The 27103-nt window shown below is 34.9% G+C and overlaps 1 protein-coding gene across 1 annotated transcript in view; it reads right to left on the bottom strand.

Moving 5' to 3' along the window:
- DMRT1 (doublesex and mab-3 related transcription factor 1) overlaps positions 1-27103 on the bottom strand; it is a 122619-nt gene that overhangs the window by 124 nt on the left and 95392 nt on the right. The window contains exon 5 of the mRNA XM_074196516.1: positions 1-1066. This exon is cut by the window's left edge and continues 124 nt beyond it. Coding sequence (XP_074052617.1) covers positions 912-1066 — 155 coding nt within the window. The 3' untranslated portion in view covers positions 1-911. The remainder of the gene's footprint in view (positions 1067-27103) is intronic.

Here is a 27103-nt window from a genome sequence, read left to right on the forward strand (position 1 = left end):
TTAAACAAAATAATAAACCTAGAAATCTCTAGTAACTTTTAAAGACACATTTGTTTTCAATTTAGATTACAATTTAATGGTAAAAGTATAAATTGCAATATCTAAAAGGTTCATTTTATGCTGCTTCTAAGAGGAATGTGCATTAATCAAAAATTCTAGTGTTAGACTAGAAACAAGTCAAGAACTGTGCATCACAGGGCTTACTTTAAAACACACTATTTATCAGATTACACTGTATACACATGTTGTAATTCTTCAGGATCTAAAAATTCTTTCAGACACTATTTCAATCATATTTTAGATTCTTTACCATGCCAAATTTTTAAGTAACAATATACAGATCATTAATGCCAGACACACAATGCAATATTTCCATTTACTCTAATTTTGTGTATTTTAAAGTTCTTTCTAAAATTACATTATATGCATGCCTGCTCAACTTGCTGTCTGGTTCACCGGCCAAGGACTTGGCTAAATTTATACTATAGCAGTTTATGCATCTAAACTACAATTTCTTGGAAGCCCAACAGTTCATCTTAAACTAAAATAAAGTACCTCTCTGGTTCATTTAAATGTAAATATACTAGTTAACTTAAGCATCTTGCATTTGGTGAAAAATACTTTTAAAAGAGCATCATAAGCAGGGAAAAACTTATTTATATAAACTCAAGGGCAAGGCATTTAATTCTGCATTGCGTTTTGTAAAGTAATATTGTCCCTAAAACCATTACAAATATGTTTTAGCCTTTGGCCAGTATAACATAAGCATGAAGAGAGAAAAAAAAAAAACCACTTTCTCAACAGTTACTTCAGTCGTCAGTCAATGCAAAAAATAAACAACAAACACTATGCAAATAATAGAATTGGCCTGCTATTCTAAATAAACCACAGACTTGTATTGGGAACTTGCCTTATTCATCATCTTCTATGACAGCATTAACTGTGAAGGTGCCAGGCTCTGAGGCAGACTCACACTCCAGAACACCTTTTGTGCTTTCATTACTAATAGGTGAGCTGTTGGACAGGGAAACCAAGCCAGAATCTTGACTGCTGGGTGGTGAGAATACTGGCAAAAGTAGAGAGAAAGAGAGCTCAGTATTAAATGTAACAAACCTTCCTTTTACTCTGTGTAGCAATTGCATAACCCTTTTACAATGACAATAAAGAAATTAGCATTTTGTACTTCATTAACCCCTATTATTTATTAATTTACTTCCAACTATTTCATATCTCACTGCTATTCCTTCATGAAAGAAGTTATAGCATGTCTGCAGTACTCCTTATTTAATTTAAAATATGCTGATATTTTGAGGCAAAGAAGAAAATATTGTTCCAGGAATATTAATAGAAAAGTTGGGAATGGGAATCAAGAATACTGTGTTCCAAGTTCTATTCCAAAACTTTAAAACACTTCTCTAAGGAAAGCAATTTCCCCACTCTTCTACCCACCCCCTCCCATCTGCCCATAAATATATAGATTATGTAAACAAGGCTAATAAAAGTGATCCAATTGACAAATTTCCACATGCAAAACTCAATCCTGCATTTTCTCCATACCACAGGTAAATCAACAATAACAAATAAAAAAGGGAATGTATTTTCTTTAACAACACACATATATGCTATTTCTATTTCTTTTCAGAATAACTGATACAAACCTTCTATTTGGGGGCCAACCTATAAAATGAATGGATGGAAGACACTCAAAAATTATACCCAAGTAAGTAAGGAAGAGACAAGGGGATTAAAAGAATTTTAAAACTTTTTTTTAACAAATGCAAAATTGTAACAAACTTAGCAAAAGTGAATATGAAGACAACAAAAGTAATAATATGTTAAAAATTATTTGCAACCTTACAAGTCAAGAGTAGATACAAAAATCAAGCAGAAGGGTCTCTGACCTTCTTAACCTTAGATGAGTTCAGATCCACCCCCAGAACTCCCTTCCTGCCTGGCCAGAATGTAATTAAGGGGAAGCTGCAGTGGTAATTTCTCTCCTCATTAACTTTCTGATTGGTTTCAGGCTCAGAATTCCACCGGGCAGTAGTTTGTCACCAATTCCAAATGGCCAATCGTTAATACTAATGTTTGTGTAACTAACTGCCAGCATCTGCTACGGCTTCTTGTACTACAATAATGGGGAAAGGGTACATTAGTGCTCTTGTGTTAATTCAGCTTGTGTTCATCAATAGGGAAATCTATGATGTAATTAGCAAAATACATTGGAGTAGTTGAGTGCTGGAGTCATTTTGTAGATAACTAAATCATAGCAGAAGCTATAGTGGGGCTCTGACACATTAACCCATCAATACTCATGATTGTTTTTAGAATTTTGCAATTTAGTAAGTTATATTACCATGCTGATAAGTGACCTATTTAAAAGAGAACATTATTTACAATTACTTTGAGTTTGAAAGAGAGGCTCCAATGTAATCACATGAAAATAATCAAGACACAGAACTTCAAAATTAGACCTTTTACTTACTTTCCTGTGACAACTACTAAAAAACTCAAGATGATATCCCTGAGAGGCTAGCAGTTTTTACAGACAACTGGTAAAAGAAAGGAGGCATTTCAATGCCCCACATTTAACACCAGATCAACTTAGGACATTTCTTGATTTATGATGTCACAAAATAATTTTATGACCTCAACAACTATTTCTGGTGTTGATGCTTACTTTTTAGTAATTTAAATAAGGAAAAAAATGTCAGTTTTTATGTTTAAAGGCTAAAAATCACATTAAAAATAGCTACAATGACCAGGAAATTTTGACATTAATAATAAGCAGATCTCCCAGGATTAAAGATTGAGGAGTACCCCCTGTACCTGGTGGCCTTAAGTTATACCTTATTTAAATGCTACCGTGGATGTTAATTATTCCACATATATACAATATTATGCATATTATGCAATTAAAATTACTTTCCAAGTGTATGTATAAATATTTCATATACTGTTTTGTAAACAAATAAATCCTCCACAGGAGTCCTACTCCAATGCCTCATTGGAATGGGTCTCTTGAAGTCTAGGAAAATATAACAAACTCTGAAAGTACCCACCAAGCTACAAAATATTCAAATATAATCCCAGAATCAGACTGAAACTTGTCCAAGGATCAACTTTACTAAATACAGAAGATCATCTTTAACAGGCTAACCACTTAGCAATGAATTCTTTGGTCATGGCACCCTACAAAATCAATCCCAAACAGCCCTTAGTCCTTTGAGACCCATTTACACTTTCATTCTAACAGTAGTAAAATAGCAAAAACGGGTGCTTAAAATCGATATAAATATTAACACCTACAGATGTAGGTACTCTAAATGTGAGTTAGTTCTCCATTAGCCATTAATTCATACACAATTGGAAGAGTGGAACTGCATCAGTTCTCACAATAAACTAAGTTAGAAGACAAGAAGAAATTCAAGTTAAATAGGAGGATAGTCAATAAGCATCCTGAGAGGCAAGTAAAAAAGCTGATGTCATCATATACCAGAAGCTTCAAGAAAAAAGTTTTCTAGCCTTCAAATTCTTATGTCAAAATACAACCACCTGTATGACAACATCTGATAAAGAGGCACAGAAACTATATGAATGATTTTATAATAGCCTCTATCCAATGTAAACACATTTTCATACCTGATAACTTTGATGTTAGGCACAAATGTATGACCCCAAGTATATTGGAAAATGTGTCTCAAATATAGGAATGAAAGTGGGCAAAGGCTTGTAGACTATTCAGAGGTGTCATGCTTAAGTATGATAAATACCTTTTGCAAAAGAAAGATATTGGGTTATAGTGACCTATGGAGAAAAATGGTACAATTAAAAGAATTCTAGCTTTAAAATCCTGGGTTCAAATCTGAAATTACTTCACTACAAGAATTCCAAAAATGACCCATGACTCTTAGAAATTGCCTTTGCCAGCAAACATTTGATCTCCTTTCCAAGTAGAAAGGTGACAGCTAAAGGCAAACAGAATAGAGGAAGACTACATCCTTATAAAATTATGAAAAGCAGTGGAAGCAACTATGTCTACAGAAAAGTTGATAATCAGACTCAAATGAATCCAATCATCTCAAGAGGATTAACAGCTAAAACTCTTGGGAGGATAATAAACAATCAACAGGAAAAACTATGTCATCATTTTTATAACTGTCTTTTTCCACCTTTGGTGGCAGGAGAATTTTACCATATTTAGTTATTAAATTCTCAGTTTTAGAAATTTAGAAATACTAGGAAATAGAAATGGAATTTAGGCAGACAAAATCGGGAATGATGATATCTGAACAGAAAATTGTGCTAGAGGTGATGTAAAGTATTGATGGATCAGTTCTATCTATTCATCTATCCCTTTCATAGAATATAACAAAAATAAAAAAAAATCATGATAATTTCAGTACCTCTAAAAATGCAAACAGCTATTATATACCTACTCTTTACCTTTTATGGACATCTACAAGTGTATTGGAGGATATCAATGAAAATATGAGAAGCAAATGACAGGTTTTTATAAATGCTTCTCAAAAGCATATGACTTCTCTATCTATAATCACACAAGTGACTTGAAGAATACAAAAATTTTACAAGTGTTTACTGATCACAAAGGCTCCATGAGTCTTTCCTGAATATTTTAAGATTATAGCAGATGCTATGATAAGCACAATCACAAATATTACTGCTGAATAATATTCTGATTTATTAACACTAGGTGAGACAGACAGATGCACTCCCAAAAGTGCGTGCCATGGTAGAAGGTGAGGTGCTGAAGAAACACTTGTGAGAAAATGAATGAACTAAAAAGCTTTTATGAAGTTTCACCCCACTACATACAAAGCTAGTCTTCAGCATTCTTTTTTTGTAAGAGTCTGAGTTGCATATTTTTACCTTTCTCCCTTCCTTGCTTCTTCCTCCTCTTAACAATAAGTAATCTGATAAAGGTTAGACATGTATAACTATGTTAAACATATTTCCATAATAGTCATGTTGTAAAAGAAGGTAGAAAAAACCATGAGAGGGAAAAAACATAAAACACAAAACAAGTTTTAAAAATTTTAAATAATATGCTTTGGTTTGCATTCAGACTCTATAGTTATTTCTCTGGATATACAGCATATTTCTAAGGATAAACTTCTGCTCCAGAAGAAGGAATATCATTGAGGAAATGAATGATCAAAAAAGAAAGGATAGTCATAGCAAAAGAGTACTATTGAGAATACTCATAAAACATTTAAAAATATACAGATGACAAGAAAGTTCAGAATGGGGCATAACTCAACAAGATCATTTTGTTACTACTGTGTTAAATTTAAAGTCTAAGCTCTACACAATCCACTTTTTGTTTTTGTCTGTTTTTAACTGTTCCTTTTTTTGAGGGGGGTGGGGGAGGAGTGTTAAGTGACCTACACAGGGTCACACAACTAGTAAGTGCCTGAGGTAGGGTTTGAACTCAAGTACTTCTGATTCCAGGGCTCTATTCACTGAATCCTCTAACTGCCCCAAATACTGATTTTTAAAATTCATAATAAAATAGAAATTAATTTGAAAAGAGTGAAGGTTAAGAGGTAGAAAGCCCAAATGCTCCTTTGGTACCCATAAAACATAAGCAAATTGAAAAAATTCTCTTTGGAGTGTCTCAAATAAAACATTTCCTTTTATTTCTGTGCCTTTTACACTGGCTACCCACCATGTATAAAAGTCTCTTCTCCCTTTCCCCTGATTCTTGTTTGTATTTTTCTAACTTCCTTAAAAGTTCAGCTTCTAAAGAAAGACTTTCCTAGTCCCATCCCACCCCACTCTTCTCCTTTTTCAGGTTACCTTCCATCCACACTAATCCTTTTTACATGTTGCCTCTTCATTAGAATGTTCTCTCCTTGAAAACAGCAACTATCCCCTGCTGCCTTTCTTTGTATTGTTTACATGGGTACACAATAAAATTCATGTTTATTAACTGGAGGTATATAAAATCATGAATTAGAATCATAAAAGATGGAGAAGATACACAGGTTCTCATCAATGTAAAGTCAATCTCATCAATGGTATCACAGATCCACTCAATTAATGAAATATATAAACAATATTTATTTTTAAATTCATATACTTATATGTGTAAGTATAACCATACTATGCATACTTCTAATGTTTTGTTTTGTTTTTGGCAAGGCAATGGGGTTAAGTGGCTTGTCCGGTTTCTTATTTTAAAACATTTTATTCAACTTTGAGGGAAAGTTAAAAAAGTTTTTAAAAAATCTAGTAGGGACTGTGATCAAAATTGGAAAACAAACTTCTTTTGGTTTTAATTTGTCTTAGAAGTATTTTCTCATTCAAAACACAAAATATTCGATTAACTGACACCTGCAACAGAAAAAACACAACCTGCACAAAGCAGGAAGGCCAAAAGTATACTTATATCATACAACTGTGCCAAAGAAGGGACAATGGTTGGCACATAGAATATATCTGTCAACTTCTACAAATGTGGCTGGACAATTTTTTAACATTTCTCCATTCAAAATAACCCTATTTGCAATTTAAATACTTGCTATCTTTAAGTTAGTCCAATGCTCAAGACACACAAGCTTTGTTTCTAGATTATAAATACCACTTAAGACCATAAAGTTCACAGAAGGGTGGAAAACCCCTCTGTTTAATTCTACTTTGTGTAGAACACTCCCCCCCCACCCCAATTCTCATCCCCACCTCTACACAGAAAGTGTTTAACAATTCCTGGCATAAATTTTGTTGTGTCCATTTTTTTTCTCAGTTGTTTTTTTCAGTCTTGTCTCACTCTTTGTGACCCCATTTGGTGTTTTCTTGGCAAAGATAAAGGAATTATATTTCTATTTCCTTCTCCAGCTCATTTTATACAGGGAAACTGAGGCAAACAGGATTAAATGACTTGCCCACCCAGAGACCCTATTTGAACTCAGGTCTTCCTAACTCCAGACTTCCTAACTCCCATGTTCTTTCCAAAGAAAAACTATCCTTTTTAAAGGTACTCAGATTTTTATATGGTCATTTCTAATGACTTTCACAACTGGGAGAAATATCAAATTCAAAAAGGGTTATGTTCTAGAATCAGAGAACCTAGAATAAAATTCTGTCCACAACATTTACTTACTTGGCCTTTAAATGGTCATTTAAAATCCTTCAACTCCTATTTATTCATTTGTAAAATGAGGTGACAGGAGGGCCTCTGAAGTCGATTTTTTGTTGAGGGTATTCACTGATATTCATGGTTAAGAAGACAGGGTGATGACTAAGCAGGGATTGATCAAGGGCTTCAAATCCAAAATACTAGCTCTTCTACATCCTGCTGGATCTAAACATTTATTTGCTTATTCATTCATTCATTTATTTCCTTATTTCAATCTTTATAAATGAATGATTATCTTACTAATGCTGAAAACAAAATGATAAATAGGGATCTGAGTTCAGGTACCATTTTAAAAATTAAAAGAAATTTTAAACCACTTTTATGTCATGGATCCCTTCTTCCTCTTTGGCAATCTGAACATATGGATTGCTTCTTAGAATAATGTTTTTAGTTTTTGTGTTTTTTTTGGGGGGGGGGTTGATTTTTGCAGGGCAATGGTGTTAAAGTGACTTGCCCAAGGTCACTCAGCTATGTAATTTATTAAGTGTCTGAGGCCCGATCTGAACTCCAGGGCTGGTGCTCTATCCATTGCATCACCTAGTTGCCCCAAGAATGTTCTTAAATACAAAAAAAAATTACAACTATGCTTGAAATGAAGCCATAACATATTTTTAAAATTCATAACCCCCCTGAATCTACCTGAAATCTAACCATTTACCTGATATTAAAAACCCCTATTTTGAGAAAATACTTCAGAAAATATTGCCACTCTAAAGAACACTGACTTTTAACTTGAATGACCTACCAGAAAATCAATATACTAGAAAAAATAAGACTTCTGTAGAGGTGTGAGAAAACAAGAATGTTTATGCTTGAGAAGGACATTTTCTTTTTTGGCTACATTTTTAAAACTAATTTAAAACTGTATTTTAAAACTCACTAAAAAACTGTTTAAAAACACAAATATTGGTGATAGATTTTGTTTTTTAAAACTCATTTGTGCAGCCTCTCTTGGTTTTTGGTGTTTGTAGGAGTAAAAGCATTAAAACTGGTTTAAAAAAATTATTTTATGACAAGTCTTTCTCCCTATGATTTTGTTTCCAAACACTGGTTATTGTAAGAAGAAAAAATTGTCAATATGATTTAGTATGTATGCACTTACTCTTTTAACAACAGAAAACTTTTTTTTTTCTACTGAGTTTTCTGGCCTTCTCACTAACATTTAAAGTAATTAGGATTATTTTAGATGTCCACAGTTTGGCAAGTTCTGTGTGTAGCACTTTCAAACAGCATTAATTCTTGGCACTCAGAACAAGGGATAAAAGGTAAAGGTATGAATGGGGATCTTTATTTAACCTGATCTATCATGGATTATCTCATTCTTTTCCAGTTCATGCCTGTACTCAAGTTAATAGGGAGGCTGGGTTGTAACTGATGTAATTAGAAACCAAGAGCTGGGGGGAAATCCCCTTATTAGTCTCCTCCTACTATAAATTCCCTTTTTCAATAATCTTTGAAACAATTAAAGGTAGCTTCCCCTCCTGCCCCCCCACCTGAAATTAAGGGGAGGTAGCAGGGGTGGGGGCAAGGGGAATTTGAAGGATTAGACTTTTCTTGAAAATACAACTCAAACTGTCAATTTTAAAAGCTAGAATGGACAGGTTCTTTAAAAGGGACAGTTCTACCACCTGGCATATTACAATCAGAGGGAAACTATAGTAAAGCGATGATCTTATTAGAGTTCATGTAAACAGAACCATATAAAGAGTTCTCCTTTCCAAATTTGTAATGCCTAAAGAAAATTGTAACATTTTAAATGCTTGTTGGCCTTACATCCAACTATGTTTATATAGCTTTAGCAGGTTATAATACAAATTTTATAATTATAATTTAGACTATATATAAAACTATTTTTATAGAAAGAAAAAGTGACACCGTAACTTTTTTTAAAATAATGCTTTCTAAGTAACAAGAAACCATTCTAAGAACTCCTCAAAGAGGTGAATAGAAGAGTTTCTCATGATGTTCAAGTGCTGTGCCAGGCTTTGAAAAGTTCTGATGAAGCTTGAAAATAATGAATGTGATGATACAGCACAACTCACCTCTAAAGCCCAATCCACTCAGGACCAAGTAGACCATACACCTATCCTTCCTGTGGAGTAATGGGACAGTGCTGGAGTTTCTTAGTTTAATAGTTATAGGAACAGCCCCTGGAAACCCAAGTCTGCTCATGGATAACAAAATGGGGAAAACAGCTAGAGTAACTATATTCTGGAGGACTGTTCTAAGTTTCCAAAAAGAGAAGTGTAAACTTTTGTTTTTGCAATCTTAAAAGCACTACTACTATCATCATCATCATCATCATCCAGACATAAGGAATTGGAGTGTTTCTGCTTGATTATACTGAGGGGGTTATTTGAAGGAACAAAACCATGAGAGTACCACTGGTGCATTTTTAGGGACCTTGGCTCCAACCCTGGTCAAGAAACTTCAGTGGCTCACTATTGTCTCTAGGATACCAACTCTTCAGCTTGGCATCTAAATCCCTACACAATTTTGATTCTAGTCTGTCTTTCCATGTTTATTGCATATTACTCTCTATTACAAACTCTTCTGATTTAGCCAAATTGACCTACTTGCTGTACTCTGAATTTCTTACATAGTAATTACTGCATCTCTCACCTCCATGTCTTTGAAAGGGCTGTCAGGGGGCAGCTAGGTTGTGCAGTGAATAGAGCAACGGCCTTGGAGTCAGGAGTACCTGGGTTCAAATCCGACCTCAGACACTTAATAATTACCTAGCTGTGTGGCCTTGGGCAAGCCACTTAACCCCATTGCCTTGGAAAAAACCTTAAAAAAAGTGCTGTCACAGGTCACTCCTCATTCTCCCCACTTCTTAGAATCCTCTTTCTTTTCCTTTAAGGGTTAGCTCATGTATCTTCTCTTATGGGACACCTTTCTTCTTGGTGCCCAATCCTTTCCCTCCTCCTGGAATTATGTAGTGTATACTCATCTGTTTATGTGGTCCATCCCTTACCAAATAAAAGGTAAACTCCTTGAGAGGAATAAGTATTTTTATTTTCTCCTACATTCCAAATCTAGCAGACATTTAATAAATGTCAATAAAAGTTTGTCTGATTAAACTGATAAATTAGAGATCAATCTCTTCATTTTATAGCTGAGGGAAGAGACTGATATTCAGAGGGACTTGTGATAATAGTCACACAACTAATTGGTGGGACTTAAGTGATAATAGTCACACTGCTAATTGGTATTAGTTTTAGACTATAATTCAGGCCTCCTGACTCCTAACCCACAGGGTTCTTTCCATTATATATTCCACTTTCAGACTCCCCTTTTTATGAGGGTAATAGAGGGTGCAGGTGGGTACAGTTACATAATTATACAGATATTATCCTTTCTTTTTAGAAGGGGGTGAAAGGATGCTTGATAAAGCAAACTGTTCTCTAAACCACAAGTGTTTGAATGGAGAAGGAATATCATGCCTCCCTAAAATTAGGTTAGGCATTAACTTTCAGAACAAAATATCTACTGAAAAAGAGCTTCTCTCCCTGAAAAGCTTACATTTGGTGAACAGAAAAGATATAGTTGAAGTTGCATCAAATATAAATGTTCTGTAATAATAGTACTCTAAACAGAGATCATAGGATTATAGATTTAGAAATAGAAGAGACCTTAGAAGTTCAACACGAGAGAATGTTGGAGAGACATTTTACAGATAAAACAGAGATTGAAAGTGATTTTCCCAGTATCACATGGCTAGTAAATATCACACAGGTTTTTAATCCAACACACTATCCATTGTACTACTTATCTGAGATATTTATAAATAGAGAAGTAGGGTCATTCAGAGACAGGGATAATCAATGGGCAGCCCACATTTTCCATTGGTAGCCATGACAAATGATCTAACAGAAGTCCACAAGCATGTTGGCTAAGACCTCCCCCTCATATCTGGATTTATAAGGAAAGACAAGAATGGTACAGAAAGGACAGATATGGAAGGGTTGTAAACTTCATCTTTGAAGGGAATGTTCCTACTGAAAAGGGACTTGTTAGAACCACTCAAGTTACAACTTCAGTACTTAATCAGGAACAAGGGATCAGGTGAAACACAAAGGCTGCACTGTCACTGGGCCCTTAGGCCATTCAGTGATGTCTGGCCCTAGACAAAATCAAAACATTACCACATAACCAAATGGTCCCTGGATCTGTAGTTTGGTGGAGAATGAAGGATTTTATTCTTTTACTAATGTTCTCTCTTCATTTCTCTGCTCCTGTTTTTAGATATTTGGGTAGTCAATCAGTCAAATATTTATTGGAAACAGGATGTTGCTCTCATCTTCCCCTCAAAGAAGTCATCTTCTTTGGAAAGGGGTGGTGGGGTTTTTTCCCATTCCCAACAGTTTTTTTCTTTTTTTCTTTTGGAGGCAATTAGGGCTAAAGTGACCTGACTAGGATCACATAGTAAAGTTTTTTTTTGATATTATGAACTTTAAAAACTCAAAATTATTTCCATATTTAAAGGAAAGAAAAAGGATTATATACATTATAAACTTCTAGCTATACTAGTTTAGTTTTTTAAAAATGTGAATTAAATTGAATCACAGTAACACAACTCCCCATCTGCATCCTCTTCTTCCTACTCTATTTCTCATATTTTTAAAAAGTTCAATTGGTGCTTTTTTTCTTTTAAAAAAATCAATATGACTACCATTCCCCAATTAATAAACACCCACTTTGCTTCCAGTTCATTCCTAAACCCAAAAGTGCCAGTAATAAACACTTGTCTGCCAGATGATCTTTTCCTTATTACCTTTGCCCTCTTTGGTTTCTTGGCTTGGTAGTAGTAATCAAAGGTATGTTCAATAGCTCAGTGACTCTATAAAGATAGATAGTATAGTTCCAAATTGCTTTCCAAAATGGCTAGGTAACTATGGCTCCATCAACAGAGCATCAATGTTGTCTTCTCACCCTCCCACAGGTTCAAGGAGGATACACTGAAAAGACTACCAGGGCTCCCTATGTTGTCAACAGGATTTGATCATAGGCAGCAGTGCTCCCCTTAACACCATACTGGCCAGGCTGAGAAAGCACCATCGTCTAGAGCTACCCACAGTGTTGCTCTCTGGAATGCAGATGTGCAGTTAAGTCAACTAAAACAATCTCCTCCCATTCCTTACCCCCAAACCCAATGGTCTCATTTCAACAGTTTTAATATTCAGAGTGAGGTGACTTTATGGGAACTTCATTATTCATTTACACTCAAAGGCTCAAAGTTAACATCTACTCCAAAGAGAAACTGGAGCCTATTATTTTGTGTCTTTTGGCCCAACTAAGGCTTTGACACAGCATATAAGATTCAGGTTACAGACTCACACTTGAAGTCTAGGACCAAGGATCAAACTTAGCTTTCCCATGCATATTAACTTTTGATGAACAGCCACCAGAAAGGACATTATATTCAATATTGCCAAAAATGGTACTGGTTCAATTAAGCTTTTGGTAGCTCTTGACAATAAGGCCTATTAATGTCTTTTCATATTTTTCCCTTTGTTTTAATCATGAACGCAGGCAAACCAACTATTAATCTGAGAAGTCTTTAGACTAAATTCTATAGTCCATAGGCTAAAAATGCTCAATTTCCAGGTGTCTGTTTCTTCACTTGCAAAATGAGGAGACCAAACTAGTTGACCTAAGTTCCTCTATAAAAACTAAGATTCGTTCGGATCCCTTTGACCACATGGATGCCATCACTCAGATATAAGGAAAGGTAGGAGGCTTTTATTAAGCAACTGCTGTGCCTGGAGCTGTGCCCCAAGCACTTGACAAATATGATCTCATTTAAAATACACTATAACTATGTGACATAGGTGCTGTTTTTAATCCTTATTTTACATTTATCCTCAGAAGGAAACTGAGGCAAACAGATTAAATGATTTGCCCAGCTAGGAAAATGACAAGGCTGGATATGAACTCTAGACCACGTGATTTCAGGAGCCGATTCCAAGAGCTATTTCATTTCCCCTAAGGGGGAGGAGGGTATTTGGTTAATGATAATGTCAATTTTGGTTCCTTCTCTCTTCTTTGAGTAGAATAATTCTAAAGTTTTCATATTCTTCTCCTTCTATTTACCTAGTATGATTTTGGAAAGCATTTCTATTTGAGGTTTGTTGTGAGCTGTTTTGGCTAATCCAAAATAATGTAAATTTAATTCAACCCCCCCCCTTTTTAAAAAAAAAAATTGTCTTCGCATAGAAGAAAAATACTGGATTTACAACAAGGGAAACGGGATTTAAATTCCACCTCAAAAATTGACTAGCCAACGATGGGTTAGCCAAGGAATTTCTCTATGTTTGTTTTACAGGGAAATGGGGATAAAATCTGAAGTTCCACCCTCAAAAGGCTCAAATAAGATAATATACAAGGCACCTTGCAAATTCTAAAGGGTGATATAAACGTCCATTGTTTTATTATTAAGGTATATGGCATAGATGAAACAGACCCATCTGGGATTTCCTGTCAGAGAATTTGAGTTGGCTCTGCTACTTACACTCTGGATAATCCTAAGAAAGTCACTGGTTTTCCCCTCTATAAAATTAGATGATTAAATTATCAGTAAGGTATGCCTCAGTTCCAGTTTCTAAGAACCAAGGTTAAGTTACATATGACACTGGTTTGCTATCAAGATGCTTTGCTTACTCCTCTAGTCTCAGGGATCACCTTTGTTTTAATCACCTACTGTATAAAAGACATCATCAAACAAGTCCTATCAGGGATATATTTTCTTCTATTCAAACAGGCTTCAATCTCTGCTCACCTTTTCTACATAACATGATTTTTTTAATTTTTTAATTTTATTTCATAACATGATTTTTTAAATCACAGCTTTACATAGTAGCTCAGTTCTTCAGAGGTACAGAGAGAAAATATAAGTGTACCTGGTTAATGACTAAAATTAAAGAAAAATTCTAAGCTGAAACTGATGAGAACCTTGTTTAAGTAAAGGGAAAATGAAAATTAAGTGATTATTTATAGAAAGAGGTCACTGCATAGTATCTAAAAACTTTTTTATATCATGAAGCTCTTTGGCATTTGATGAAACCTATATGCCCCACCCCTTCTTAGATTAATGGTTGGCTGCCTACATTCAGAATTGGGAAAAAAACACTAAATTTCAGTTAGAAGTCAGTGAAAACAAAAATAGGTTTTCTTCCCCATTCAAATTCATAAACTCCTTTGAGATCAACCACAAACCCCAGATTATGATTCCCAAGTCCTGACTTTCAGAGGTCCAATGATAAAAACCTCCTGTGTGTAATCATTGCTTAATGGTAACACATATTTAATCTGAAACATAATTCTGTAAAGATTTAATATTTTAAATATCACATGTTAAAATGTGCAACTTTAACGTATCTCTAAGGTTAACATAATTTCTAGCAATATTTTCTTCATTTAAAATGACATAATTCTATCCTTTTTAGATAAATGTAAATATAATACATTTATGTAAAACTACATTTAAAGTGACTCATATAATTTGCCAATTATAATTTTAAAATAACCATGAACTGTATCCTTAAATACAGCTTAGTTGTGTATTAAGATACACAAATCTGGGGGCAGCTAGGTAGTGCAGTGAATAGAGCATTGGCCCTGGAATCAGGTGGCCCTGAGTTCAAATATGACCTCAGTCACTTACTAATTACCTAGACGTGTGGCCTTGGGCAAGCCACTTAACCCCACTGCCTTGCAAAACCTAAAAAAAAACCCAAAAGAAAATTATATTTCTGATTCATTCTGCAAGATATAAAACTGTGCCAAATCTAAAAGTGTCTAAAGACAATTTTATTTCTTGATTTTCTCTTATTTTGTCATTTGGTACCAATTATCTACTTTGATATGTTTTATGGCTGGTCTGTTAGTAGAGAATGAATAAGATAGGGATTTGAATTATAACTATATTATTAGTAATAGCCAAAGATCTCACAACAAACCTGAAATAGAAAGGGTTGTCCAAAGTCTTACTTGCTAAAAAGGAGGATACAAAAACTTTAGGATTATTCTGCTCATGGAACAGATGAAGAAACTAAACATCAAGAATGCTCCTGATTAAAAGAGAACCCAGATTACTAAGAGAGTACAGAAAATTTCAAACATTTCTGAACAGGAGAGTACATGCCTACTCCCAAAAAAACCTGTGTTATTTTACTACCTGAATACTGGATAGCTACTGCTGATAGACTGAGGAGTTCAGATTACAGGAGCAAGCCTATACTGTTTCAGAAAGGTTCATGTTAGGGGTGAATTAAATTAGAAAATACAGATTATAACCTTTAAGAAGGCATTTCAAACTATGTACACAAAGATCCCAATGACTAAACACTTAATATGTTAAGTGTTTTTAAAGTATTTAAATCCTTTCCATTAAGTCTCCCAAGACTAGGCTTCCAGCCTCAGACAGTGCAGGGTTAGTGTAGTAATAAGGAATGTAGGCGATGTTCTCCATTTCAGTCTGCAGTATCCTTATTTCCTGACCTGACTCTTTTACTTATAAAACTAAAATCAAATCATATAGACATTTCTTGAATTGAGTGATTTTTGAAGGTCTTATACATCCTTAGTATTTATTCTCTTGATCATGAGATTCTCAAAAACTATGTTCCTAACTCAAAGTGAAACCTTGCTCATTACTGAACAAAAATTTAACTTCCACAAATTGTATAGCAGAAGTGTGAGTATACAGGAAAAATTGTAGTTTTCACTATTCCTTTTTCCAAGTAAACGAACTAGGGTTAGATTGTGTGTTGTTTTCTTTTACAGTTCATTCCTTATATTCTTTGTGGAAATTGCAACTTGGAGGGTAGGAAGGAAACACATTGACCTATAAGTTATTATTTGTAAAATGCACAAAGAGAAGCAGATGAGACTCTACGATGTTTGAAAATCTGTCAAGACTACTAAAGGAGAACCATAGACTTAGAGCTGCAAGGACTCTAGAGACCACTAAGTCGAACCCCCTTCATTTTACAGCTGAGACACATTTCATAAACCAAGGCTCAGAGATCAAGGAATTTGCCCAAAACAAAGATAGATCCTCCTGTCTATGTAGAAGGTAATTTATCCTTCCAACAATGCCAATGCTCTATTAATGATGCTAATTGTTAGGATTAAAATTGGAAGGTACACTTTGGAGTCCAACCTGATAAGGAAATTCCATTCAATAAATTTTGACTGCCTGCTTGCTCAAAAGTCCTCATAAAAATCAATATGAAAATAGAATAATAGAGAGAACAATATAGGGGACAGCAAACAGCAAGATCCATACCCCCCCAAAAAAAACCCAAATCTACCCCAGAGTTCCTTTTGTTGTATTGGAATGAATTAATCCTGTGTTCTTCATTCAAGATTTTGACATATGGCATCTTAGAAAACAGATAAAATTAGGAACATTAGAAGACTGACGTGCTTATTTTACACAAAACTTTAATAACATAGAAAGACCTGATAGATCTCTCTTTACCTGAAAGTTTTTTTAAATTCCTTCCCAAAGCTATATATATATATATATATATATATATATATATATACACACACACACACACACACACACACACACACACAGCATTGCCATCCATAAGAAAATGGAATACAGGTCATAAAAGTAAGAGATTCCATGACTAAAAGGTTTGAATTTAATATCCAACATTATTAACAAGATGGCTTTTGCTTCAGACATTATTCCTGATCCCCAAACCCTTTAAAATACTTTTCAAGGATCAGCTGAATAGAAAACTTGTGTATTAAGTTTTGAAAATGACACCAACATCAGACATACAAGGTAGGATCAACAACCCGAAAGATAGGATATCAAAAGTAACCTTGAAAAAATGATAAAGTAATCAGAAACAAAGAAAATATAGTTTAGAGAAAACAGTCACCAATACAAATCCCAGAAGGGCTAATTGAATGTAAAAAAACAGCAGAAAAATAAGGACTAACTTAGGTGCACTGTACAATTTAAGCCTATAGAATATAGATAGCAAATATGATGATGATAATAGATATAAATGAACATATAGTTTGCAGAAACCATGAACCATGAAGTATAAGAAATTGAGTATAGTCAACCTTACTCATAATTTCATTAAGAGTTCTTGGATTCTGTGGCGCAGCCAAGATAGCAGCATGAAGGCAGCATTGCCCGGTGAACTCCTTCCCTAAAAAAACTCCACAAAAACCATCAAATTATGATTCTAGCCAAAATTTAGAGGGGCAGAATCCACAGAAATACTGAGTGATATACTTTCCCAGTCCAAGACAACTTAGAAGCTCCATGGAAAAGGTGTGTTTCACCAGACCTGGGAGCTGGAAAAAAGCCCCAGCTGCAGTGCAGCCCAGCCCAGCCCAGGGATCACTGGGAACATCTTGAAGGGATGGTGCAAGAACCCTGCTACACCAGAATGAGTGTGGAGTGAGAAGCACTGGCCTCAGAGCAGCCGCAAAAAACCTGCAACAAGAATCAGGAGAAACCAGCCTGTACCCTCCAGAACACAGTCCACAGATGGGTAAAGGGGTCAGAGGAGACTGAAGAAATCTCTCTCCTTTCCCTGGGGCAGGACTCTGCTGTTTACCCACACTCAGATCCAGGTCGCAGTTTGGTCTTCTATACTAAGATAGCAGGGACCCTCTTCACAACTCCAGGGCAGAAGGGAGTGCTGTGGTCATCTTATATATCAAAGCACAAGCTAGAGAGCATAAGACCCTGGAGGAATAAAGGTCCCAGTGGGGTGTCCAAAAAAAAGCCCCCAAAGCCTTGGAAGTGCTATAAATTAGTCTTGGACTGAGGAAATGAGTAAACAATAGAAAATGAAAAATCTGACCATAGAAAATTACTTTAATCCCATGGAAGATCAAAACATACTCAGATGAGGACAAAATCAAAGTTTCCGTATCAAACCTCCAAGAGAAATAGAAAATGGGCTTAGGCTATGGATGAGCTCAAAAAAGACTTTGAAATGCAATTAAGGGAGGTGGAGGAAAACTTGGGAGGAGAAATGAGAGTGATGCAGAAACATCACGAAAACCAAATCAGCAGTTTGGTGAAATAAACACAAAAAATACTGTCCAAAAACCAGTTTAGGTCTAATGGAAAAAAAAAAAAAAAGGCAAATGAGAAGAATGCCCTAAAAAGCAAAATTGGCCAGCTGGAAAAGGAGATTAAAAAAAGCTCTCTGTAGAAAATAACTCCTTCAAATGCAGAATGGAACTAAAGGAAGCTGATGACTTTGCAAAAAATGAGGAAGAAATAAAACTCTTCCAAAAAAGCCAAAAATTAGAAGAAAATCTCATTAGAAAAACAACCGACCTTGAAAACAGATCCAAAAGAAAGAATTTAAAAATTATTGTGCTACCTGAAAGTCATGACCAGGAAAAGAGCCTCGACTTCATTTTTCAAGAAATAATACAGTAAAATTGCCCTGAGATCTTAGAAGCAGAGAGTAAAATAGAAATTGAGGGAATTCACCGGTCACCTCCTGAAAGAGATCCCAAACGAAAACTTCCAGGAATATTATAGCCAAATTCCAAAACTCCCAAGTCAAAGAGAAAATTCTAAAAGTTTCCAGAAACAAACAATTCAACTACTGAGGCTCCATAGTCAGGATTACACAGGATCCGACAGCACCTACATTAAGGGTTCGTAGGGATATCATATCATATTCCAATATGATATTCCAGAAGGCAAAAGATCTTGGTTTACATCCAAGAATCAACTATTCAGCAAAGATGAACATCCTCTTTCAGGGGAAAAGATGGACTTTCAATGAAACAGGGGGCTTTCAAACTTTCCTATTGAAACAGCCAGAGCTGAACAGAAAGTTTGATCTCTAAGTACAGGACTCTGGTGAACCATGGAGGGTGTGGAAGAGAAGGACTAACTATGAGGAACTTGATAATGCTGAACTGTTTGTATTCCTGCACAGGAAGAAGATATTGATAACTCATATGAACTTTCTCATTTATAGGAGCTGTTAGGGTACAGGAAAGAGCAGAAATATAATGGTATAATATAGTAAAAAGATGGAGTCAATGGGTGATAAAGGAAAGTACTGGGAGGAAGGGAAAAGAGAGGAAGGAGCTGAGAAATTTCACATAAGGGTCAAGGAAAAGCTTTTTCAATGGAGTGGAAAGGGGGAAGGCGAGGGGGAATGAGTGAGCCTTTTATTCTCATCAGAAATGGCTCAGAGAGGAAATAACATACACATTTAATAGGGTATAGAAATCTATCATACCCTAGAGAAAAATGAGGAGAAAGGCATGGGATAAGGGAGAATGGGGGGAGGGAAGGGGGAATAGGTGATAGGAGAGAGGGAAGATTGAGGGAGAGGGTACTCAGATACAACACACTTTCGGACAGGGCCAAAATGAAAGGAGAGAGAGAATAGAATAAATGAGACTGGGGAGGAATCAAGTGGAGAGAAATACAGCCAGTAATAGCAACTGTGGGAAAAATATTGAAGCAACTTCTCTGGTGGACTTATAATAAAGAAGGCAACTCACCCCAGAGACAGAGCCATTGGAATCTGAACACAGACTGAAGTACATATTTCTCCGTCTCTGTCTCTCTCACACACTATTCTTGAGGTTCTCACCTTTTTGGGGGGAGGAGGGTTTATGTTTATTCTTATAACAAAATTATTGTAATAATATAAAATAAATAATCTGCAACCCTCTAGAGTTCTATGGAAAACAACAAAGTGAATCCCCTACCATAATTTTAAGGAAGGGGAAATAAGAATAAAGTGAAAAATTTAGAAATTTGCAGAAAGGCATTAAAATGATTCAGTGATGACATGCAAAAAATTTTTAAGGTAGAAAAAAAGGCAGAAGATGTTCACAAAAGTGTAAATGAAAATAACTCTGAAAGACATTTTAATTCCAATATAGTGACCAAGTGAGCTTTAATTGTAACATAAAGATTGAGTCCTAACTGCAGGAGCTGTTACATTTCAGAAATGGGCGACCAAGATAGGCAGTGGAATGTCTCCTTAAAGTCTCTGAGATATGAGATTCCAACCTATTTTAAGTGCTTTTTAAGTAGAAAGATGGTCCAGGCTTTAGTTCATTTAAGTTCTAAATTCTGCAGAAGGGACCTCAAGAAGAGTATCTGGACCAACCTAATTCCCCCTAAATTTCACTTTTATTGCAGCAGTTTACAAGAGATCCTTGCTTAATTCTAGAACTGATACTAATCAATCAAAAGGCTATTTAAAGTACCTAGGCACTGTACTAGAGATTCTAGGGATATAAAATGCAAAGAATGAAATGAACCCTTTTCTCAAAAAGCTTTCATTCTATTGGAGGAAACAGTGTACAGTGAGGCATAATGGTAAGATGTTGGACTTGTGATTCATGAAGAACCTGGATTCAAATCTTATCTCAAACACTAGGCAACTAACTTAAGTTACACTTAGGTTGTGTTTCAGTTTGTTCACTAGTAAAGTAAGATGGTTGGGCTTAATGTCCTTGGAGGTCTAAATCTATGGTCTGTCTACATTTGTAAGTATGATTGAAGTAAATGAATACAAAAATCACTGATGGATGGACTCTGTCATACTTCTTTTATATAGACAAAAAATAATTTCTTAAGCAACAATATTTAAATTTAAAAGAAATAAAACCCTATTTCTTAGTTTTACAGTTTTTCTATGATTGTTGATTTCTTTTTTTATTGCAAATGTTAAAGTATTTCAGCAACATTTTGAGTTAAACTTTTCTAACCTAACTACCATTTCTATTATTATTCCTATAGGGAAATCACTCACTCACTCAATCAATTAATCCAGGAATTCTTGGACAATAAACTCTATTCTCAGCAGTGTGCTTGATGCTATACAAATTCTGCAGATAATAAAATGTTCTTGTCCTCATGGAGCTTATAGTTAGGTAGGGAAAACAAATTTTGAGTAAATTATATACTTAAAGATTTATTGCCAAACAAATCATTAAAACAAAATTTCTTAGCCTTTTTGGTGTCACTGAACTCTTTTGGAAGTGGGATGAAGTCTATGCACCTCTTTTGGGGGGAAAATAATTTTAAATGCATAAAATAAAATGTGTAAGAATTGTAAAACACAGCTAATTATATCAAAATACAGTTAGCAAAAAAAATTTTTAAACAATTTCACAGTCCCTATGTAAGAGTCCTTGAATTAAAAAAAAGCATTGGGAACTGCCTAAATTATAATCACAGTAAAAAAATGACACAACTTTAATTAAACAATCATGTCCCTAAAAAAGCATTTAAAAAGGGGGGTTTTGTGGTGGTGGTGGTGGTGGTGGTATTTTGTTTTGTTTTTGTTCTTTGCAATTCAAGAAGTAAAAATGTCAACTCAGAATATAGTTAACACCTCACTTATCTGTGGATCAGTCTTCCAGAAATCCTAACCATGTGGATCAAAGCCAGGAACCTAGAAATAAGGGGGAAAGATTACTGTATGTCTGTAATATTTGTCACCAAGCCATGACACCCAAGACATAAATTTGCTACTTTTGGTCTTTGATCAAAATCTTCCTGAAATTTGTTGTTAATATAAATATTATAACCAATGTGCTTATATAACAGTTTTCCCAGCACACATAAGTTCAGAAAGAGTAGTCTAGAAAAGGGATGTGTTTGTCTTTGAAGTAGAGATAGGGGGAGAAAGGAAAGATTCTATTAGGCAAGATACAGTGAGATCCAGTCACAAACACATGAAAAAGCAATACTGAGTGGCAAGACAGAAGATGAAAAACAATAAGTGAACTCTACTGCAGCATAAACTAACAAATTATAATGGTCCTGAATTATAAAGAGGAGGTTAAAAAGTTTAGGCTACTGGAGTATGTAACACATATTGGAAAAGTCATCATCACAAAAATATTAGAAAGAAAAAAATCCAATTACAAATGGGGACGAACTTTGTTTTTAAAATATTTCATTAAATATTTCCCAATTATCTGTAAAATAATTTTTAACAATCATTTTTTAAAATTTTGAGTTTCGGGGTAGCTAGGTTGCACAGTGGATAAAGCACCAGCCCTAGAGTCAGGAGTACCTGGGTTCAAATCTGGTCTCAGACACTTAATAATTACCTAGCCGTGTGGCCTTGGGCAAGCCACTTAACCCCATTGCCTTGCAAAAACCTTAAAAAAATTTTTTTGAGTTCCAAATTCTCTCACACCCCCCACATCCCTCCTTGAAAAAGAAATTTGATATAGCTTATACATATGAGATCATGTAAAACATATTTCCATATTAGCCATGTTACAAAAGAAAACACTAAAAAAATAAAGAAAAGTTTAAAAAGTATATTTCAATATGCATTTAGAGTTCATCATTTCTCTCTCTGGAAGTGAATAGCATTTTTCAACCTGAGTCCTTTGGAATTATCTTATATCATTGTAATGATAAGAGAGGTTAAGACTTTCATAGTTGATCATTATTACAATAATGCTATTACTGTGTACAATGTCTGAATCAGTTCACAACTCCACCAACAGTGTAATTAGTGGGTCATAAGCTGCAGTTTCTTAGAATACCTTATTCTTCTTGATGCCAGCCAGGTAAATGAGATGTTCCCTTCATTCTCAAAATCAATATGATCTTAAAGAAACTATTTTAAATGCCATTGATTGACTCTCTTATTCAACTGGTTCATTCAAAAAACATCAAATGAGAAGGTAGAATTGCTTTAAGGTCTTTCTGTTTGTCTCTCACTATTACATTCAATTTATAATTTCCTGTTATTGACAGAAATGTAGGGGAGAAGAGGTAGAGAAGAAAAATGGAAAGAGCACTGATACTGGAGTCAGAGGACAAGGATTCAAAATCTCAATACAGATGACTACTACCATTATGATAATACCTAGTCACTTAAAATTATATATATAAAATGAGACAGTGAGATAAGATCACATCTCTAGAATTTTTATGATTAAGATAAACACTAAAGCAGAACCAGGTTACTAGAAGTTTTGTCTATTAATAGTCTTATTTTTGTTGTTGTTGTTAATCAATTGATAAACATTTATTAAGCATTTATAACTCATAAGCACTGGAATATCAAAAGAGATAAAAGATCATCCCTATCGTCAAGGAGCTTTAGGGACAACAAGCAGACAATCTACATACAAAATAAATAGGAAACAGGTCTGGGGAAAGGCTTCCTGTAGAAGATGGGATTTTAGTTCAAAACTTAAAGGAAGTTAGGGAAAGTCAATAGACAGACTGAGGGGGAAGATCATTCCAAGTATGAGGCAAAGTCAGAGAAAATTCTCAGAACTGAAAGATGGGATTAGATGGAACCACCAAGAAGCCAGAGTTCCTGTAAGAGTTTATTTCAAGGAGAAAGGTTTAAAACTGGAAAGATGGGAAGGGGCGCTAGGTTTTGAAGGGCTTTGAATGCCATTTTATATTTGATACTATAGCCACTGTAGAGTTTTATTTATCTATTCATTATTATTATTATTATTATTATTATTATTATTATTATTATTATTATTGTCTTCATAAATTTTAACATATGAAATACTTCAGGGGAGCTATAATTTCACTAGTACATCTATTCCTTCCAGTGGTGCTCTCCCTGCATCAATGACCCATCTCATTTTCTGACTATACACTTGATTGATATCTCTCAAACAACTTTTTGACTTATTGTTATCTTTCAAACCACTTATTTGCAGCGATGAATTCAGAAAAACCTAGAATGATTTGAAAGAACTGGTTCAGTGATCAGAAACCAGGAAACCTTTATACGAAGATCATAATAATATAAGTGAAAATAACTCTAAAAGACATGTGAACACATCAATACTGTAACCAATCACAACTTTAGATGACTAATGACAAAGCATGACTTCTGTCTGATGAACAGCATTATTTGTAGGAATGACCAATCTGTTTTTGTTTAGCTAAACTGTACTATTTATAAGGGAAGGATTCTATTGGAGGGGGACAAGGTGGCTAGACTGGGTCTTTCTTTTCAATAAACAATGCTGATTGTAATCTTTTTACATTCTCCTTTTCCATACCTTTTTTATCCATGAGTTTATAACCTCAAGTGATGTACTATAGGTTTCTCTCTCTTTCTCACTCTGATAGAGATCTAGACTATTGGTTAAAAGTTCCAGGCTCCTTTCTTGTGGTCCCTACATTGTATCAGTTAAACTTTTGCAGAAAATAATGTCAATGAAGGTGATTATTTTTACTACTACTTTTATAAGTGCTAACTATGAAGAAGATGAAGAAAGGCAAATAGAATGTGGCCAAGTCCCAGTTCTTCCTACTTAAGGCATGACCTTGAGAAAAACCACTTCCCTTCTCTAAATTTCAGTTTTCTATTCTGTTAACCTGTGGATATTACTATTTATATTATTAATTTTAAAATGTCATTAATAAGATAAAATAGTCCTATATAAATGAGTTACTATTAAAAAGCATAATATTGTGGCTAAAAGATTGTGCCACCATGAGCGAATATGATTTTAAGAAATGAAAAACATAAAATTACACAATTAAATAAAACTGATTAGCCAAAAGAAAATTCCAGAAACTTGGTCACAATATCCTGAGCTTCATCCTTAATGCAACTGTTGAAATATTTTAAATGCCTGAGTCTCAACCCAACCCACACTTTCCTCCCCTGCTCCCTTATTCCATATAGATCAAATATTTTCACACTTGGTTCATCTCCAGTGAAGACTGTAATTAAATCTTTAATTTGAAAACAAGAGCGAAAGTCCAGCACTTACTGCATTATTGGCAGTATTCAAGATCAGGTCAAAGAGCAATCAAATAACAAATGATGACCTCAGCTCTTTCACGCTTAAGTAATCTGCTAATTTCAGAAAATACTAGCTCAACTCAAAAGTGACAAATCTACATGTCTTAACACATAACCTTTTAGGAAAGCAACAGGATACTATTTAAAGTTGCATTAACAAAATGCTAATTTTAAATGTGGTGCCCTGTCTTTATAATTACCCATGATTTAATTATTTCCAAGAGTAATTTTTGGGAACCATTTTACACAAAAGTACTCTCCAATGGACCAGGCTGCTGTAAAGATGACTGTCCTGGGAGTTTCAAATTGCATAACATAATGGAAGGAGTCCTGGAAAGCAGTGCCAGAGAACTGAATTCTGGTCCACCTTTATAATCACTGTGTAACACTGTATAAACTATTTAAGCCACGAGGCACATTTTGCATATTTGTCAAATGGAAGAATTAGTGAAATGTTCTTTGATGACTTTTCCAGATTTAAAATTTGGTTAACTCTGTCCACTTGGTAGCCCTGTTGGACAAGAGTCTCTTGGAATGCAAAGTGACTAATAGCTCTTGTATCTGTACAGGTAGGTAGCAAGGCCATCCATCTGTGTATTTTAAGTGTATTTGTCTTATACCCAACACCTTCCCTAACTGATGTGATGAGAGACAGTGGAAATTTGACCTGGCCCCAAAACACCTTCCCTCATAGTAACTACACATTTCAACATTATTTTTTTTTTCCTTCTAAGACACTTGGATAGCCCATGAAACTCAATCCATCCTCCCCACAATTACCTAACAGTTGATTCCTAAAGCACAAGTGACCGTATCACTTCCTTCCTCCTCTCAATAAACTTCAATGGCTCCCTATTAGGATCAAATACAAATTATTTATTTTCTTTGGAATTAAATCTCTTTACAACAAACCTCTCCCCCTTTCCTGAATTATTACTCTCTACAGACTCCACAATCTTTTTGCACAATTTACCATTTTGGATCTTTCACATATTTGAAATGGAATCCCTCCTTACTCCTGCCTCTTACAACTTTTAGTTTCATTCAAAACTCACTTCTTAAATGAGGTCTTTCCTAATTCACTAGACTTCCTCCTCACATTATATTTTATTTATATTTATTTTATATATTCAAATGTATACATATTACTTTTTCTCTCCTATTAAGATCTGGTTTTTTTCCTTAACCTCTTTTTTCTTAATCTTGTGATGACCAGAGTTCCTTAATCAAAACACTTGTTGAATAACTGACCAGCTCAAATCTTTGCAGAAAGGATAACAAATTAAGCAAAAGTCATTTGACTTGTTTCTAAGACAGCTCACAACCTTAGACTCCCCTTCAGCATCTCCAGCTCAATACATTCAAAACTAAGTTTGCTTTTTCTCCTAAACCTGCTTTTCTTCAAGATTAGAATGATCGTCTTTGGCACCCCTACCATCTGCTTCTCATGTTAAACTTGGAGTCATTGGTAGCTCTCTCTGCTTGGCCCATACTTCTCTCTAGTTATCAAGTCCTTCTCACCATCCACTGCCTTCCTCTATTCCCTCTCCCACATGTTCATGCAAACCATCACTGCTATGGACTCAGACAACTACAATCACTTCCTAAGAAGTCTCTCTGTCTCCATTCCAACTCTTTGTTATTGTTGTTGTTGCTGCTGCTGCTGCTACCAAGTCATTTAAGTCATGACCCCATTTGCAGTTTTCTTGACAAACATACTGGAGTGGTCTATCATTTCCTTGACTCCAGATCACTTTACAGGTGAGGAAACTGAGGCAAAGAGTTACGAGACTTAGTCAGGGTCACACAACTACTAAGTGTCTGAGGCCAGATTTCAACCCAAATCTTCCTGACTTCAGGCTGGATGGTCCATCCTATAGATGCCAGCTATCTGTTTAAAATAATGAACTGATATAATGTCTGAAGCTCAATTTGAACTAAGTTCTTACAGAATCCAGGGCCAGCATTCTATCTACTATTACAACCTAGCTGCTTTTCAGTCATGTCTGACTCTTAAGTGACCAACCCTATTTAGGTTTTTCTTGGCAAAGATATTGGAGTGATTTACCATTTCCTTCTCTAGCTCAAACTGAGGCAAACAGGGTTAACTGACTTTTCCAGAGTCACACAGCTAGTAATATTTGAACTCAAA

The sequence above is a fragment of the Macrotis lagotis genome, chromosome 8, assembly GCF_037893015.1.
Source record: "Macrotis lagotis isolate mMagLag1 chromosome 8, bilby.v1.9.chrom.fasta, whole genome shotgun sequence".
NCBI classification, from domain to species: domain Eukaryota; kingdom Metazoa; phylum Chordata; class Mammalia; order Peramelemorphia; family Peramelidae; genus Macrotis; species Macrotis lagotis.